Source organism: Lissotriton vulgaris, chromosome 10, assembly GCF_964263255.1.
Source record: "Lissotriton vulgaris chromosome 10, aLisVul1.2, whole genome shotgun sequence".
NCBI classification, from domain to species: domain Eukaryota; kingdom Metazoa; phylum Chordata; class Amphibia; order Caudata; family Salamandridae; genus Lissotriton; species Lissotriton vulgaris.
In genome coordinates this window covers 909,245,536-909,261,626 of record NC_141698.1, presented here as the reverse complement: position 1 = coordinate 909,261,626, position 16,091 = coordinate 909,245,536, and the positions used below count along the sequence as shown (strand labels likewise).

Genomic DNA, 16,091 nt, shown 5'->3' with positions numbered 1-16,091 from the left:
AATCACAGCTGGAATATATACAAATTGACAGTGGTTTAGAAGATTATTTTACTGTGTTAACATGCACAGCCATTTTACAGGTAGTTTATAACTCTATTTCAAAACAGTTATTCTTTAAAACTCAAAACTTAATAAATGTGTTGCTAATACACTCATACACACAACAAAACCACATGAAATAACCTAAGGCCATTACCGATAACAAAAATAAATAAATACTGCTAAGGAAAATAGAACAGCTTAATTAATGCTAGCTAGTGTGCTTCTATCAATAGTGCAGCAGGTGCAGTGACACCAGTGCCAGGGTTGTGATAGGTCTGTAGTACTCTGTTTTGTGGCTGGGTAGTGGAACCACCCTGTCCCTACCAGTGCCCTACATAAATCAGTACATCGGGATTCTTGTAAAGCACGTATACTCGCCAGTTTGGGTCTCAAGGCGCTAGGTTGGGGTGGGTGGGTCTGCTGTTCATTTGAAGAGCCAGGTCGTGTGGTCCATCCTGAATTAAGGCTGTGACGGTGATTGTCTGAGATGAAGAGGCACGGATTTCCAGATCATCGCAGTGAGGTAAGAGAAGGATCTTCCTCCAGCTGTGGTCTTGGGGTCAGTGGAATTGTGGCCAAGGACAGCGGGGTGGAGTTGTATGATGGGAGTGTAGTAGGAGAAGCAGTGGCAGAGGTATGTAGGTCCTGCATTGTGGCAGGCTTTGTAGGTATGTGTGGGGAGCTTGGAGGTGATTGTTTTGTTGGTAGTTAGCCAATGAAGGTCACTCAGGTGGCCAGTGATGTGGTTGCAGTGGGGGATGTTCAGGAAGAGTCTGGCAGAGGCGCTCCGGATGTTCAGCAGTTTCTTAAGGAGTTTTTGGGTAGTGCCGGTATAGAGTGCATTGCATTAGTCGAGTCTGCTGCTCACCAGAGCATGGGTGACTGTTTTGCTGGACTCGGAGGGGATCCACTTGAAGATCTTCTAAAGCAGGCAGAGCATGTGGAAGAAAGAGTATGAAACTGCATTGTTTTGGCAGAGAGTGAGGAGCCTAGGATGATTCAGAGGTTTCTTGCATGGCCCGTCGGTAGAGGGGGTCCCGAGCACTGTGGGCCACCAGGAGTCATACCAGGCAAAGAGGGTGTAGCCCAGGATGAGGACTTCAGTCTTGTTTGAGACAGCTGTCCTTCTTCCTGGTGGCAACCACCTTCATTCCCCTGTGGAAGCTGCTCTTGGAGGCTATGGATTTGTCTGTGAGGATGAAAGAATCAGCTGCGTGTCTTCGGTGTAGGAGACAGTGTTGAGTTGGTGGCTTCTGATGGCCATGTTGATGTGAGGTGGGTGGTGCTCACTGGGGATCTCTGAGGTATTCTGTATCTGAGCTCTGTGGGTCTGAGTTGTACTGTGGAAGTCTGATTTTCTGTGTTCGGCCAGTGAGGAAGGAGCAGATACATTCTAGGGCTTTGTCGCAGATGCTGGCGTCATGGAGACTTGCGCAGAGGTTGTGGTGGGAGACCGTGTCGAAATTAGCCTAGAGGTCCAGGAGGATGAGGGCTGCAGTCTTGCATCAGTCGCAGAGGGAGCAGATGTCATCTGTGACGGAGAGTGGTCTCGGTGCTGTGGTTGCTTCTGAATCTCGACTGGGAAAGGTCCAGGATGTGGTTTGTTTCGATGAACTTGGCGAGTTGGCCCTTGATGGACTTCTCAATGACTTTGTCTGGGAAGGGGAGCAAAGAGATGGGCCTATGGTTTTTGTTAGGGCGGCAGAGGATTTCTTCAGCAGGTTATTTATTTCTGCATGTTTCCAGTCTTTGAGGAAGGTGGTGAACTCAATGGAGCAGTTGATGGTGTGGCAAAGTTTGGGTGCAATGGAGGTACCAGCTTTGTTGAAGATATGGTGAGGAAAGGAGTGGATGCTCTTAATGATCCTGAAGGTGTCTTCAGATGGGAGGGTGGTCTAGTTCAGCAGGGCTGCAGGTGGGGTGGGTGCTTCTTGGTTTTGCAAAGCTGTCCTAGATCTCCTTGATCTAGCTGTGGAAGAAGGTGGCAAGGTTGTCACAGAGGTTTTGAGTGGGGGGCATGGCTACTGTCTCTGTGCTGGTTTGGGCATTTTTGTGACCATGGAAAGAATTCTTTGCTATTGTGTGCATTGGCATTGTTGCATTCATATATGTTCTCTTTATTGTTCTGATGAGGTGGTGGTATGTGGTGATGACTGTTTTGAAGGTTGCCATGATCTTGCTGCTCCTCCATCTTTTCTCTAGTCATCTGTAGGTGTGCCTGGACGCTTGGAGGGTGGGAGAGAACCAGGTGGCTTTCTTGGAGGGCTGCTTGCCTGAGAGCAACCTGAGGGGAGCCAGAGTGTTGGTGCAGTTGGAAATTCAAAGGTGGTAGTTGCATGATGAGGCATTGGCATCCATGGATGTCAGTGGTGGGGCTTTGCTGAGGGAGGTGGTGAGCTGATCTTCAGTGCACTTGTTCTAGCTTCTGTTGGGATAGCTGTGGGTGTGGTGGTGCACTGTGGGTTTGTTGAAGGCAAAGTGGACGCAGTGGTGGTCTGTCCAATGTGGCTGGGAGGCGTGACTGAAGAGAATATTGTTGTTTGTGGAGAAGATTAGGTCGAGCATGTGTCCTGCTGAGTGGGTTGGAGGGAAGACCAGTTGTTTGAGTCCAAAAGTGGCAAGCTTCTCGAGTAGGGATGAGGTGTTGTGGTCGTCGAGCTTGTCCAGGTGGAAATTGAGATCACCGAGGAGGATGTAGTCCGTTGAGGTGAAAGAGTGGTGGGCAATGAAGTTGGCTTTGGCTCAGCTGAAGAGAAGGTCAGGTCAGGGAGGTCCATTGAGTATAGTGCTGTGGAGGGTGATGGTTCGGGTTTGTCTGGATCTGGAAGTGGAGGAGTTCCATGTCGGGTGAGTGGTCATAGGAGCAGGTTATGAGGTGGGGGGGTTTATGTATTACAGAAGTGCTGCATCCCTGCCAGTTGACGTGGTCGTTGTGGATGATTTTGTAGCCATTGAGGATGATGGTTGGGATGTCCAATGCTGAGGTGGGGTTCATCCAGGTTTCAGTAAAGAAGGCGACATCGGGGAAGATGGAATCGAGCAGGTCCAAGATATCCACAATGTGTCTTTTGAGGGAGCGGGTGTTGAGTAGGATGCAACTGAGGTGGTCGGTGTTTTGAGCCAGGAGAAGGTGCAGTTGTGGCAGGTGAAGGGGCTTTGTCTGTTTGGTGATGCCATGTGGCAGACGGTGGAATGTCTGTGGTTAAATATGAGGAGGGTGTAGCGGAGCAGGGTGCGGGAACCAGGGTCCATGGCATCGTCCAGGCATGGGCGGGCATAGAAGGGCTTGCCTTTGGAGTGCCTGTGGGTGCCACCATTAAGTAGAGTTGGGGAGGCAGAAGGGCTAGTAAGCTGAGATGTGTGTAAATGGTGCTTGGAAGTGGATGGGTCGTGGGGAGCTAGCAGTGGCGGGAATGGGGAAACGGGAGTATGAATAAAGGACAGAAATAAACAGTAAAAATAAGAGACAGCACAAGAAAATACAGATAAGGCAATAAAGCAAAAGAAAAGAAACAAAAGCAATAGAATAAAAAGAATAGAAAAGAAACAACAGACAGAAAAAGATCTCACCACTGGGCCACCAGGGATAAGGCACAGGTGGGGGCCTGCAGGTGGAGAAGGGCCTCTGACTTCGAGCCTGGGGCTCAGGAGGCCAGACCACTGGCGGATGGAGCAGTGGGGTGGGGGGAGCAAACACAAGCTGACAAGGTCAATGATGTCCTGCACACATCCTGCAGACAAGAATTGTGGTCTGGACTCCACCCGAGAGGAAAAACACCTCTTTATTTATACCTACGGCTGCACCCGACCTTCGCCTGCTTGCTGTGGTAGGACATCCCTGTCACCCATGGCAAGTGGCTTTCTGAATTCTTAAATTACAGCTGTCTTTTGCTACCAAAGCAGGGGACAAGCTCTATTTTCCTTGATTGCGCTCACACATCAATTTGAATGGAGACAGTGAGATAGCCAATCATAAACTTTGTAATGCAATCTTTAACTAGTTTTATTGATTGGGTAGTTACCAAAGTAAAGTGAATCCCAGCATTCCCACTTTATAATTACTTAGCATGTTTTGACTTTCTGTATGGAAAAAAGTTAACATACATTCCCATTCATTCTCTCCATCTCCCTCTTTTTCTGCACTCGCTCCCTCCTATCCTATATTTCTCTCGCAGCGACATCAATACCATTCGTGATGGCCTTGGAGACAAAGTGTCCATGTTTGCCCAGTATCTTTCAAATTTTGTGGCAGGGATCGTCATTGGATTTGCATACGGCTGGAAATTAACATTGGTAATTTTATCGATCTGCCCATTACTTGCAGCAACAGCAGCAATTTCATCGAAAGTAAGTAAAAAACCCAATGATGACGAATGTACTTTTTTTTTTTAAAGGTTACATTTGAAACGATTTCGATATGGTATTAGGGGCCTGTAGTCTTTAACACAGGTTAAATACTACATTTAAAGCTTTGTTATAAAACACGAGTAAGGAGACTCCTGAAATGTCATAGAAAATTGCATTCCTAATATTCTTAAGCGTGGGAGAGGGCAATTATGATTTTTAATCCAATCCCACTTTCCTATTACTTTGTGACGTCTAGATTTGGAATTAAATCATGCATTGATTTAATATGCATATGTGTAGAAGGCAGACGGAATTGAAAATTATGCAGTGATTTTTAAAGTTTAGAAACGACTGCATACCACTCGCCCCCATACTCTGTAGTGGTTACACCTTTCAAGCACTGCAGAGTATGTAAGGGTCTAATGAAGTAGGATACAACATATAGGGTAGATCCGAATTAAGGCATATACAATGAAAACAGGATGTACAAGCCTAAGTGGCCCCAAGAAAAAAGTCGAGTCTAGAGGATGAACAAACACATCTGGATGCTTGCCAAAATGAGGTCTGCGGGTCTGCTGAGTTTCATTTTCAGAAATGTTGTGATTTTCAAATGTAACTTTGTATCGCCCTGTATTGCACTAAAAATGTCTCTAATTTTGGATAAGCATGGGCTGAAAATTCGTTCCGCTCGCGTAATTTGCGGATTTTCTGTGATTTTGCGATCCGCGAATCTCGCGAAATCGCGGTAAAATCCGCGAATCAGTGGGGGCGAATTTTCAGCCAAGCACTTACAGGGTTACAGCAGCAGGTGCAAAAGTTGAAGCTAATTTTTTGTAACCTTTTACAAAAGGGTTACAAAGAAATTAACTTCAACTTGGGCACCTGCTGCTGTAAGCCTGTAAGTGCTTCCTGGCACCTCGTTGCCTACTTGCAACTATTCTCTGACCCTGCTCTGACCCCTGAAGCAGGGTCAGAGAATAGTTACAAGTAGGCAATGAGGCACCTGTCACGAAAATTAAACCTCAACAGGAAGCACTGACAGATATAATAACAAGCATTTGCAATGCAATAGGTCTCACATTAGGAAAGTTTGAGCTATTGGTCTTGTAGATGACAATTTTTTTTATTTATGTGTTGGTTTTGAAAATAGCTAAATTAATAGCTTTGTCATTTACAATGCCAATAGTTATAACTTTCGCAAATGTGACACCTATAGCATTTGTAATGCAACATGTTTTGTATTTATGTGACTTAGCTGTATTGATATTACAAATTACAATGGCTTTTAATTTTTTTAAATAATTAATACTTAAATAAAAGTGATTTTAATTTATAATGGCAATAGCTTAAACTTTTGTAAATAACTTTTGTGAAAATTATATTCAGTGTATTTTATTGTGACAAAAATCCAATAACAGAAGTGAAATATTAACATCTTTTTCTGACATTTGTAATAAAGTTTGAAACATTGAGAGAACATATTTGAACCAGTTGTTGTTGAATGGTTGCGCAGATTGATGCTGGGGTGGTGCCGAGTGGTGCTGTGGTGGTGCTGAGTGGTGCTGTGGTGATGCTGAGTGGTGCTGTGGGGGTGCTGAGTGATACTGGGATGGTGCTGAGTGATGCTGAGGTGGTGCTGAGTGGTGCTGTGGTGGTGCTGAGTGATGCTGTGGTAGTGCTGAGTGGTGCTGTGGTGGTGCTGAGTGATAATGTGGTGGTGCTGAGTGATGCTGTGGTGGTGATGAGTGATGCTGTGGTGGTGCTGAGTGGTGCTGTGGTGGTGCTGATTGGTGCTGTGGTGGTGCTGAGTGATGCTGTGGTGGTGCTGAGTGATGCTGTAGTGGTGCTGAGTGGTGCTGTGGTGGTGCTGAGTGATAATGTGGTGGCACTGAGTGATGCTGTGGTTGCGCTGAGTGATGCTGTGGTGGCACTGAGTGGTGCTGTGGTGGTGCTGAGTGATAATGTGGTGGTGCTGAGTGATAATGTGGTGGTGCTGAGTGATGCTGGGGTAGCGCTGAGTGATGATGTGGTGATGCAAAGGGCAGAAAGGCACAAAAAGCAGTCTAGCAAATGGCAGAAGGGCAGAAAAACAAGGGAAAAACGAGTCTAACAGAGGGCAGAAGGGAACAAAAAAACAGTCTAACAGAGGACAGACGGGCAGAAAAACAAGGGAAAAACGAGTCTAACAGAGGGCAGAAGGGCACAAAAAATTAGTCTAACGGGTCAGAAAGGCACAAAAACGAGTCTAACAGAGGGCAGAAGGGCACAGAAAACGAGTCTAACAGAGGGCCGAAGGGCACAAAAACAAGGGAATAACAGAGGGCAGAAGGGCACAAAAACGAGTCTAACAGAGGGCAGAAGGGCAGAAAAACAAGGGAAAAATGAGTCTAACAGAGGGCAGAAGGGCACAAAAAAAGAGTCTAACAGGGGGCAGAAGGGCAGAAAAACAAGGGAAAAACGAGTCTAACAGAGGGCAGAAGGGCAGAAAAACAAGGGGAAAACGAGTCTAACAGGGCAGAAGGACACAAAAATCGAGTCTAACAGGGGGCAGAATGAATCCCGCCCTGCGTGTTTGTCCACGAAGATGTCACCTTTTTGTGCAATACCTCTACTCAACTGGAGTACTTTCTACTGTCTAATCAGTAAATGCTCCCTCATTAGCTAAATGTATAGGGGCAGATTAACAATAACTGGCACATCCCCAGGGATGCGCCAGTTATTGGGCGCCGCAGCTCCGCCACCCATGGTTCGCCGCATTTACAATGCGGCGCACCATGTGGCAAAAACGGCACATATGCGTCACGCATCTGTGCCCTAAAAGCAGCGCATTGCTTGCGCTGCATCGAGCTTGCGACACAGCTCCAGCAATGCTCTGGGGCGCCCTATCTCCCCAATGCTGCATCAAACCTTGTGCCTGCTTCAAGCAGGCGCAGGGTTTTGACACAGCATTGGCCTAAAAGTGACTGAGTGAATTCTTGTAGATTTCACTCAGCCACTTTTAGGAGGCGTCCTGCGCAGGAACGCCCTCCCCTGCGCCGGAACAACTCCTGATGGCGCAGGGCTTTACAACGTGACGCATCTCTAAGATGCGTCACGTTGTTAATATCCAGCACCATGGCGCATCTTTTGTGCTGCCGCTGCGTCACAAAAGGTCTCGGTAGAGGGTGGGAGTGGTGAACCAGAGGGTGGCAGTGATGAACCAGAGGGTGACAGTGATGAACCAGAGGGTGGCAGGGGTGAACCAGAGGGTGACAGTGCTGAACCAGAGGGTGGCAGTGCTGAACCAGAGGGTGGCAGGGGTGAACCAGAGGGTGGCAGTGATGAACCAGATGGTAGCAGGGGTGAACCAGAGGGTGGCAGTGGTGAACCAGAGGGTGGCATGGGTGAACCAGAGGGTGGCAGTGGTGAACCAGAGAGTCGCAGTGGTGAACCAGAGGTGCTGTGATGAACCAGAGGGTGGCAGTCATGAACCAGAGGGTGGCATTGGTGAACCAGAGGGTGACAGTGCTGTACCAGAGTGTGGCAGGGGTGAACCAGAGGGTGCTGTGATGAACCAGAGGGTGGCAGTGGTGAACCAGAGGGTGGGAGGGGTGAACCAGAGGGTGGCAGTGGTGAACCAGAGGGTGGCAGTGCTGAACCAGAGGGTGACAGTGGTTAACCAGAGGGTGGCAGTGGTGAACCAGAGGTGCCGTGATGAACCAGAGGGTGGCAGTCGTGAACCAGAGGGTGGCAGGGGTGAACCAGAGGGTGGCAGTGTTGAACCAGAGGGTGGCAGTGTTGAACCAGAGGGTGACAGTGGTTAACCAGAGGGTGGCAGTGGTGAACCAGAGGTGCTGTGATGAACCAGAGGGTGGCAGTCGTGAACTAGAGGATGGCAGTGGTGAACCAGAGGGTGACAGTGCTGAACCAGAAGGTGGCAGGGGTGAACCAGAGAGTGGCAGTGCTGAACCAGAGGGTGGCAGTGGTGAACCAGAGTGTGGCAGGGGTGAACCAGAGGGTGGCAGTGGTGAACCAGAGGGTGGCAGTGATGAACCAGAGGGTGGCAGTGGTGAACCAGAGGATGCTGTGCCCATACACGACCGCATGGGTAACTTCGCCATGCAAGCGGCCCGCGAACACGCAATAAGCCCCGCGAACACGCAAAAAAACAAAAATCCCATTTTCGCACAAATTTGTGGATTTTGCGGATTGCGAATTTGATTTCGCCCATACTTAATTTTGGACATTAGTCCACTGGTCAGTCCTTGGCTGAGCAGTGACTGACCCGGAATACAAACAACCCCGGACTTCCCATAATTCACCTAAAGCACCGATAGTTTAGCCAGCAGGGCTCAGAGGGTGAAGGGAGGGCAAGGAAGGTGATTAAAGATGTGTTAAAAACATTACCCGCTGTATGTTAATGACGGACTAAAAGCACTTTAAACTGGGAAATCATATAGAAACGAACAGGGAGAACAATGACCAGACTGGAGCAAGATCACAAGGGTGCTACTTTTGGCAAAATCTTAATACACACAGCTACATGCAAGCTCAGAAAATTGGCACCCTGGGCCCAGCTCGCCCAAGTTAAAGACCGACCCTGGTCGCGCCATCTATACATTTGACCAAGAATTTTATTCTGTCATTCAAGAATGGTTATTGAATAGACGCTCGATTGTCCCTTGTGAGATCGTATGTATTCTGCAATTATGCATAATTTAAAAACCAGCTGAAGCTAAATGAACTCTAGTTCCAGTATCTTCAGGGCATGCCAGACGCAAGAAAAGATCTGCTTACATGCTTTATCAATCTTAGTACCTACCTTAATGGTACCTGTAGCCATTAGACTAGCTCAGACTTTCAACCAATGCCAGTGTTCCTTTAGAAAGCACGTTCTAGAGAAGCGCAATGCCACACCTCCTGACACATGCCTGAACTACACTTTTATTTGTATGTTCAATTATGAGTTTAACTAATAATTGGATTACTCAAAGAAGGATGCTTTAAAACATACTTATAAATGGAAGTTCATGTGATGTAATTGGATAAGTGACACAAGGCAAAATGTAGCTTAACATAAGCTGCTCATTAATGAAAAGTTGCTTTAATATCCCCATCTTACCTGTCATCTTTTCTGACTGCAACCTGTGCCAACCTTCCACTTTTAATGGCGGTTCATTTTATGACTGCTTTGAAGATGTTCATAGGAAGCCGATGATGACCTGCTCGAATAATGTTAGTTCTTTAAACCAGTGCTCCCCAAACCTTTTACAACCACAACCCAATTTTTAAAATGACACATTTTCACCACCACCTAGCTTTAATGAAATGAGGTGGTGGCGATTTTTCTAAATGAAATAGCAGCAATTGTTTTTAAACATCACTCCCTTGGCCACACCCTTCGGAATCTGATGGTGACCAACATATTGATCTGCCCGTAAAAGTGGCAGATGGAGAACTGCACTCGAGCTAGCGCACTTTTCAGAGTGCAGTTCTGGCCTTTAGTATCTGTTCACGAAAATCAGAAGGCTTCCGAAAAATCTTGGGCTCAATACCAGTGATATCCGTTTTGCGAACCCTCCAGCATCTGCAGCAGACATGGGGCTCATAGTGTTATATCTAGAAAACATGGTCCAAGGGCTTTAGGATACTTTATATGAGTGACAGATTCATTTTATTTTAAGTAGAGGATATTAAGCAATTTTCCCAGAATGAGAGGATGTTGAGACAATGCTAGGGCTCAAACTGAAACCTGATTCCCCAGATCTAAAGTGAACAACTTTGGCCCTTATGCCACATCCATATACGCAGTAACAAACACTGGACGGTTCACTTGGAGTTTTGCTTGGGAATAGTTGCAAGGATTTGTTTTAAAACAACTTCAGAGCATTGTTCAGAGCCTTTACAGTAGAGCACAAACAAGGGTAATCATTTTAAAAATTACTTGCATCTGGACTAGGACTTCCGCAACTCACCAGTAGGTCCAGATAAACAGTTTGGGAAGTGCTGCTTGAAATCATTTTTCCATTTGTATGAAAAAACTGGAAGGTTCCCAAGACACCCTTGAGGGCCCTTGTTTATGCCAGTTCAAAACCATAAATAAAATGAGCGCTCTGGGGAGAAATCATATGTCTTAGTTAACAAGCATTTGCAATGCAATCGGTCTCGCCTTTGGCACCTTACATGTATTTAGCTATGCAGCGCATTAGCTGGGGTGCAGAAACATCTACTGTTCTTTAACATGGAGGAAAAGTTAGAACAAAACTGCATGACACGCCAGGAAGGCGAACACATGAAGAGAAATATTGCCTTTCAGTGGGAAATGGTATAGACCAAAGCTCTCTTTTAATATAAAAAAGGGCCTTCAGTGGTCATATCTCTGAAAATACAAGATTTAAAAAAAATATTATTGTCTACGGGTCCTTGTGGAGGACAACGTCTACGGACAGGAATCTAGAGAATGCTAAAGTGATTCTGGTATTGTACTGACCTCTGCTGGTCGATTTTTATCAAGAGAGTTAAATAGAGGCAGTTGCCAGAAAAATTTAAAAAATTAAGTCCCTCAAAAGAAAGCAATTCTGGTATTTTACTGACCCCTGCTGGTCGTTTTCTATCAAGACAGTTACATATGGAAAGGGGCGACCATTCGGTCCCCCCGAACGTATGGTGGAGTACCACGATCCCCCCGGGAAACCATCTTGGGCGGGAGGCGAGTCTCGGCTGGTATGCCCGAAGCGGCGTAGCCGGGGCGCGCCTTTTTCCCGCCCTGGAGTGGGCTGTCCTAGACACGGACGCGACCGGCCACGCCCACGGAGGCAGGCGGGGGCGGGTTTACGCCCGCCCTGAAGACGGATAAAAGGAGCAACAAGCCAAGAAAGCTTCCTCTTGTTCCTGTGCTCTGAAGCTGCACCTCCCCGCTGCACGTGAGCTCGAGACGGAACGAAGAGCCAATTTTGAGCGTCGTAATCTTTCTTTTGTCTTACAGATACTCCGTCTGAGAATGCCCAAGAAAGTCGGAAAGCGGGTCAGTACCGATCAGATGCTCCGCATGCTCATGAAAGAGGTAGCCGATTTGAAGAAGCAGATGGCAGCTAAGGACGGGGAAGGAGGACTGAAACGACCTTTGCCGGGAGTAGTCCCCGGAGGGAGAGGCAAGAGGTCCAGAAGGGGGGCACCTGGGGAGGAAACCCCGGTTCCCGATATCCCACTTGAAGAGCCAACCCCGGTGCCGAAGGAGGGGAATCCGATTCCCGTGGTGGTCACTCCCGTGTCCGGGGCAGATATGCCTCCCGAGTTAGCAGCACAATTGGCAGCGTGGTTGGGAAAAGATAGCGAGGGCGCCACGGCTGACGACGCCCGGGTGTTAATGAGACAACTGCGGGAAACTAGGGAGGCTGTGAAGGCACCATCGTCAGTTACCCCGCTGGCTCCGGCGGCGGAAAAAGCAACAGGCCCAGGTTCGGCGGCAAATGCAGCTTCTGGTTCAGGTAAGCGGCCATTGCCGATCGCGGGGGAGGGGTCTGCACCTTCACGAAGGGAGAAGGTGGCTCAGCATGTTCCACTGGAAATTAAGGAAAAGATTTGGGCGGATAAGTATGTAAACATTTTTTCTTTGCTTACCGACCATTATGAGATGGAGCATGTTAAGAGCCAAAAGGAGCTCATGCATCCGAGTGTTTGGCGCGCAAAAATGGCCGCCTTTAAGGTTGACGAAAACATTGGTACTTGGGGCAGAGCATGGGGAATTTTTACCTCCATCATGGGCGAGCGTAGGCCCGAGTTGCTGACCGAGTTGCCTATTTATCAGTCACGTATCATGGAGTATTACGTATCGTATGGGGGCAATCAGTGGTTCTGCTATGATAATATTTTTAGAAAAGCGAAAGAGCACGACCCAATCCTGACTTGGGATTGTTACGACTCCGTTTCATGGTCAAAAATGGAGAGTACAGGAATGTTGAAAGTACCATTGGTAGGAAGTAGCGGGGGCGAATCCTCCCGTCAATACGCTGGGACACCCTTTCGGTCGGGTGCAGGTAACGACTATCACTCAAAGCCGAGCGGCAACGCAGGTAAAAGGGGGATTTGTTGGAATTTTAACAGGGGTAAATGTACGAGGCCCCAGGGGTCATGCAAGTTTAGACATGAATGTGGGGGGTGTGGGCAGCCATCCCATCCTGAGTCCATGTGCAGAGCCAAAACGGGTGATAACGGTGGTAGGGGAAGCGCCAAACAGGTCTGAAATAGTCCGAGGGGCGCCTTTACCTACTCCGATTGATACCATGGCAATGATTCCTTGGCTCAATGAATACCCGGATCATGCTTCCGCTGGGGTGTTGCGAAACGGGTTTTCATATGGTTTCCGCATCCCAGTGGGGGATTTTCAGGGTGTAGCAAAATGTAAGAACCAACTGTCGGTCTTGCAACATACGACCGTGGTACAGGTAAAGATTGGGAAGGAGGTTACTCGAGGTCGAGTCGCCGGTCCATTTGATGTGCCACCGGTTGCTAACTTTGTTTGTTCCCCTTTAGGGGTGGTCCCCAAGAAGGACCCGGGTGAGTTTCGGCTGATACATAATTTGTCAGCCCCAAGTGGTCTTTCCGTGAACGATGCGATAGACCCGGAAGTGTGTTCGGTGCTGTACGCATCTTTCGATGAGGCCGTCGCCATGTTGAATCGCCTGGGGCCCGGTGCGCTGATGGCAAAATCAGATATTGAGTCAGCGTTCCGGTTGCTCCCGGTACACCCAGACGATCAGCGTCTCCTTGGTTTCATGTTTCAGGGTCGCTATTACATGGATAGATGTATGCCAATGGGATGCTCTATATCTTGTGCCTATTTTGAAAAGTTCAGTTGTTTCTTGCAATGGGTCTTCACGAAGAAGACGGGTTTTCAACATGTTATGCATTATCTCGATGACTTTTTGTTTCTGGGGGCAGCCGGGGATCCAGAATGTGGACAGGCTTTGAATGAATTTTGTGTCTTAATGAATCATTTTGGTGTGCCATTGGCACCAGGTAAGACTGTGGGTCCCTCGACTTGCCTCGAGTTTCTGGGGATCGAGCTCGACTCGGAGGAAGGTTGTTTTCGATTACCAAGAGGAAAAGTGTTAAGATTCAGGGCATCCCTTGAAACGTGTATTAGTGAGTCTAAGGTTAAACTGCATCAATTGCAACAATTGGTGGGCCAGTTGAATTTTGCCCTGAGAGTAATGCCGATGGCCCGCCCCTTTTCCCGCTCGATCGCTCAAGCCATGGTCGGCCTGAAGGAGGGTCATCATCGCACGAGGCTCTCGGCAGAGGTTCGCCAGGACATGCGCATTTGGTTGGCATTTCTGGTGGATTTCAATGGTCGAATTGTCTGGAACAAACCGGCGGTGTCCTCCGAGGAGCTGGGGCTGTGGACAGATTCGGCAGGGAGTATTGGTTTTGGTGCCATATTCGGCACACAATGGTCGGCTCAAAAATGGCCGTCATGGTGGCACGAGTGCGGGCTGACAAGTAACATTGCTTTTCTTGAACTTTTCCCCATTCTGGTGGCCCTGAAAACTTGGCCCGAGGGGTTCAGAGATCACTCTGTGGTGTTCTGGTCTGATAACATGACTGTGGTTGAGTGTATCAATAGTCAGGCAGCACGATGCAAATGGATTCTGAGACTGCTCAAAGAAATTGTGTTATTGTGTATGCAATTGAATGTGCTATTTAAGGCGAGACATGTGCCGGGGGTAATGAACCAAGCGGCTGATGCGCTTTCTCGTTTTCGTATGCAGGCCTTCTGGGGTTTTCTGCCCACAGCGGACCCGGTGGCGGCACCCTTTCCCGAAGCTCTCTGGTCTCTCGGTGCCCCGAACTACAAAACCTCGTGGGAGAGAGTTTAGCACCCAGGACGAGGAAGGCATATGAAGGGGCGTTCCGTTCCTATTGGGCCTTTTTGGGGGCTGCTAGGGGGGAGCTTTGGGGCCAGGAAGAGTTTGTAGTTAAATTTCTGCTGTCTTTACATCAGGCAGGCAAATCAGTGGCTACGGCCCAGAGGCATCGGGCCGCCATTTCCTTTATGGCAAGGGCTCATGGGATCCAGGACCCGACAGCGTCTTTCGTTGTGCAAAAAGCGCTACGTGGGTGGCAACGCCTTGAGGGTCGCAGAGTAGATGAAAGGCACCCGATAGGTCTGGATAGGTTGGCCCTGTTATTATCCGCACTCCCTGCAACGTGTTCATCCCAGTATGAAACAGTGTTATTCCGAGCCGCTTTTGCGCTAGCATTCCATGGGGCTATGCGGGTAAGCGAACTAGTGGCGAAGAACAAGCAGGATGCGATGGGGGGACTGTGCCGAGAGCACATTCAGGTCAAGGGGGAGACGATGACTGTCTCATTTGTCAGGTCCAAGACCGATCAGGGTGCGATTGGGGACTGCATAATCATACAAAAGATTCCCGGGTCTTCCATGTGCCCTGTGGTTTGCGTAGAGGAATATTTAGCGCAAAGGGTGGCATCATGGGGGGGGACCTTGTTGAGACACGCTGACGCCACCCCACTGACGAGGTTTCAGTTCCAGCGGGTGCTTGCGATGTCGATTTCGGCCGCGGGCTTGAACCCCGGCGAGTTTGGGACCCATTCCTTTCGGATAGGGGCTGCTACAGAGGCTACAGCCAGGGGTCTGAATGTAGAACAAGTAAAACGTGTGGGGCGTTGGTCCTCGAACTGTTATAAGAGGTATGTGCGGTTGCACATGTTGTGAAGCTGTAATGATGTACTCACGCTTCTTGTTTTGTTTGGTTTTCAGTTGCGCAAGCCTACGAGGCGGGGCGGACTGTGCAGTCGACCCGACACCTGGGGACCAGCGGTCAGACATTACCGGCTGTGAAAAAGGAGGTGTGGGTCGTGGGCCACTCATACGTGAGGCGTGCCGCGGACGTATTCAAAGCAGGTGACATGATTCACGTGGCTGGGGAATACGGGTACAGTGTGTCCTTCTACGGAAAGGGCGGGCTCTGTATTGACCAGTTTCAATCATTTTTTGAGGGTTTGTTAGGGCGGACAAGGTCACCGCCGTCTATAATCATAGTCCATCTTGGGGGCAACGATTTGGTGGCCACTGGTAGACGACTTCTTCTTGAGGCAATGCTTTCCACAGTAAGTTGGTTGGCAAGAAGAGTTCCAGGGTGCACAATTGCATGGTCCCATATGATCCCACGAAAAGTGTGGCGGGGGGCTATTTCGGTTTCTGCTCTGAATCATTCAGTAAGGAAAATTAATAACAAAGTGAGTAGACTGTTTCGTTCAAGTACACTAATAATAATAATAATAATAATAGTGGGTCTTGTAGAGCGCAATGGTGACGCACAACGGCGTGTCCCCGCGCTGAGATGTGAGCGTGTTCAGAGGGAGTTCTGAGGGGAGGGCCCGCTATCTGGTATAGAGATATGTTTTCAGCTTGGCTCTGAAGATAGACTCTGATGGTTCCAGACGCAACGCTACTGGAAGTTTATTCCAGCAGGATGCGGCGAGGTACCTGAAGGATCTGCCACCCATCCTTGCTCTGGACACCTTAGGAATAGTTAGGCGCCCTGAGCCAGAGGATCTTAGCGCGCGGGATGGCTCATATTGTGTCAGGAGACCCTGAAGAGGAAGGGGTGCCCTGCCATTAATAATCCGATGACAGGTGCAGAGGGCTTTGAATTCTACCCTGCTCCTGATCGGAAGCCAGTGCAAGGCCTGGAGCG

General features: G+C 48.5%; 1 protein-coding gene across 1 annotated transcript in view; it reads left to right on the top strand.

Annotated features, from left to right (window-relative positions):
• LOC147688995 (ATP-dependent translocase ABCB1-like) overlaps positions 1-16,091 on the top strand; it is an 856,748-nt gene that overhangs the window by 290,052 nt on the left and 550,605 nt on the right. Inside the window, exon 9 of the mRNA XM_086941881.1 lies at positions 4,218-4,389. Within this exon, the coding sequence (XP_086798007.1) occupies positions 4,218-4,389 (172 nt within the window). The remainder of the gene's footprint in view (positions 1-4,217; positions 4,390-16,091) is intronic.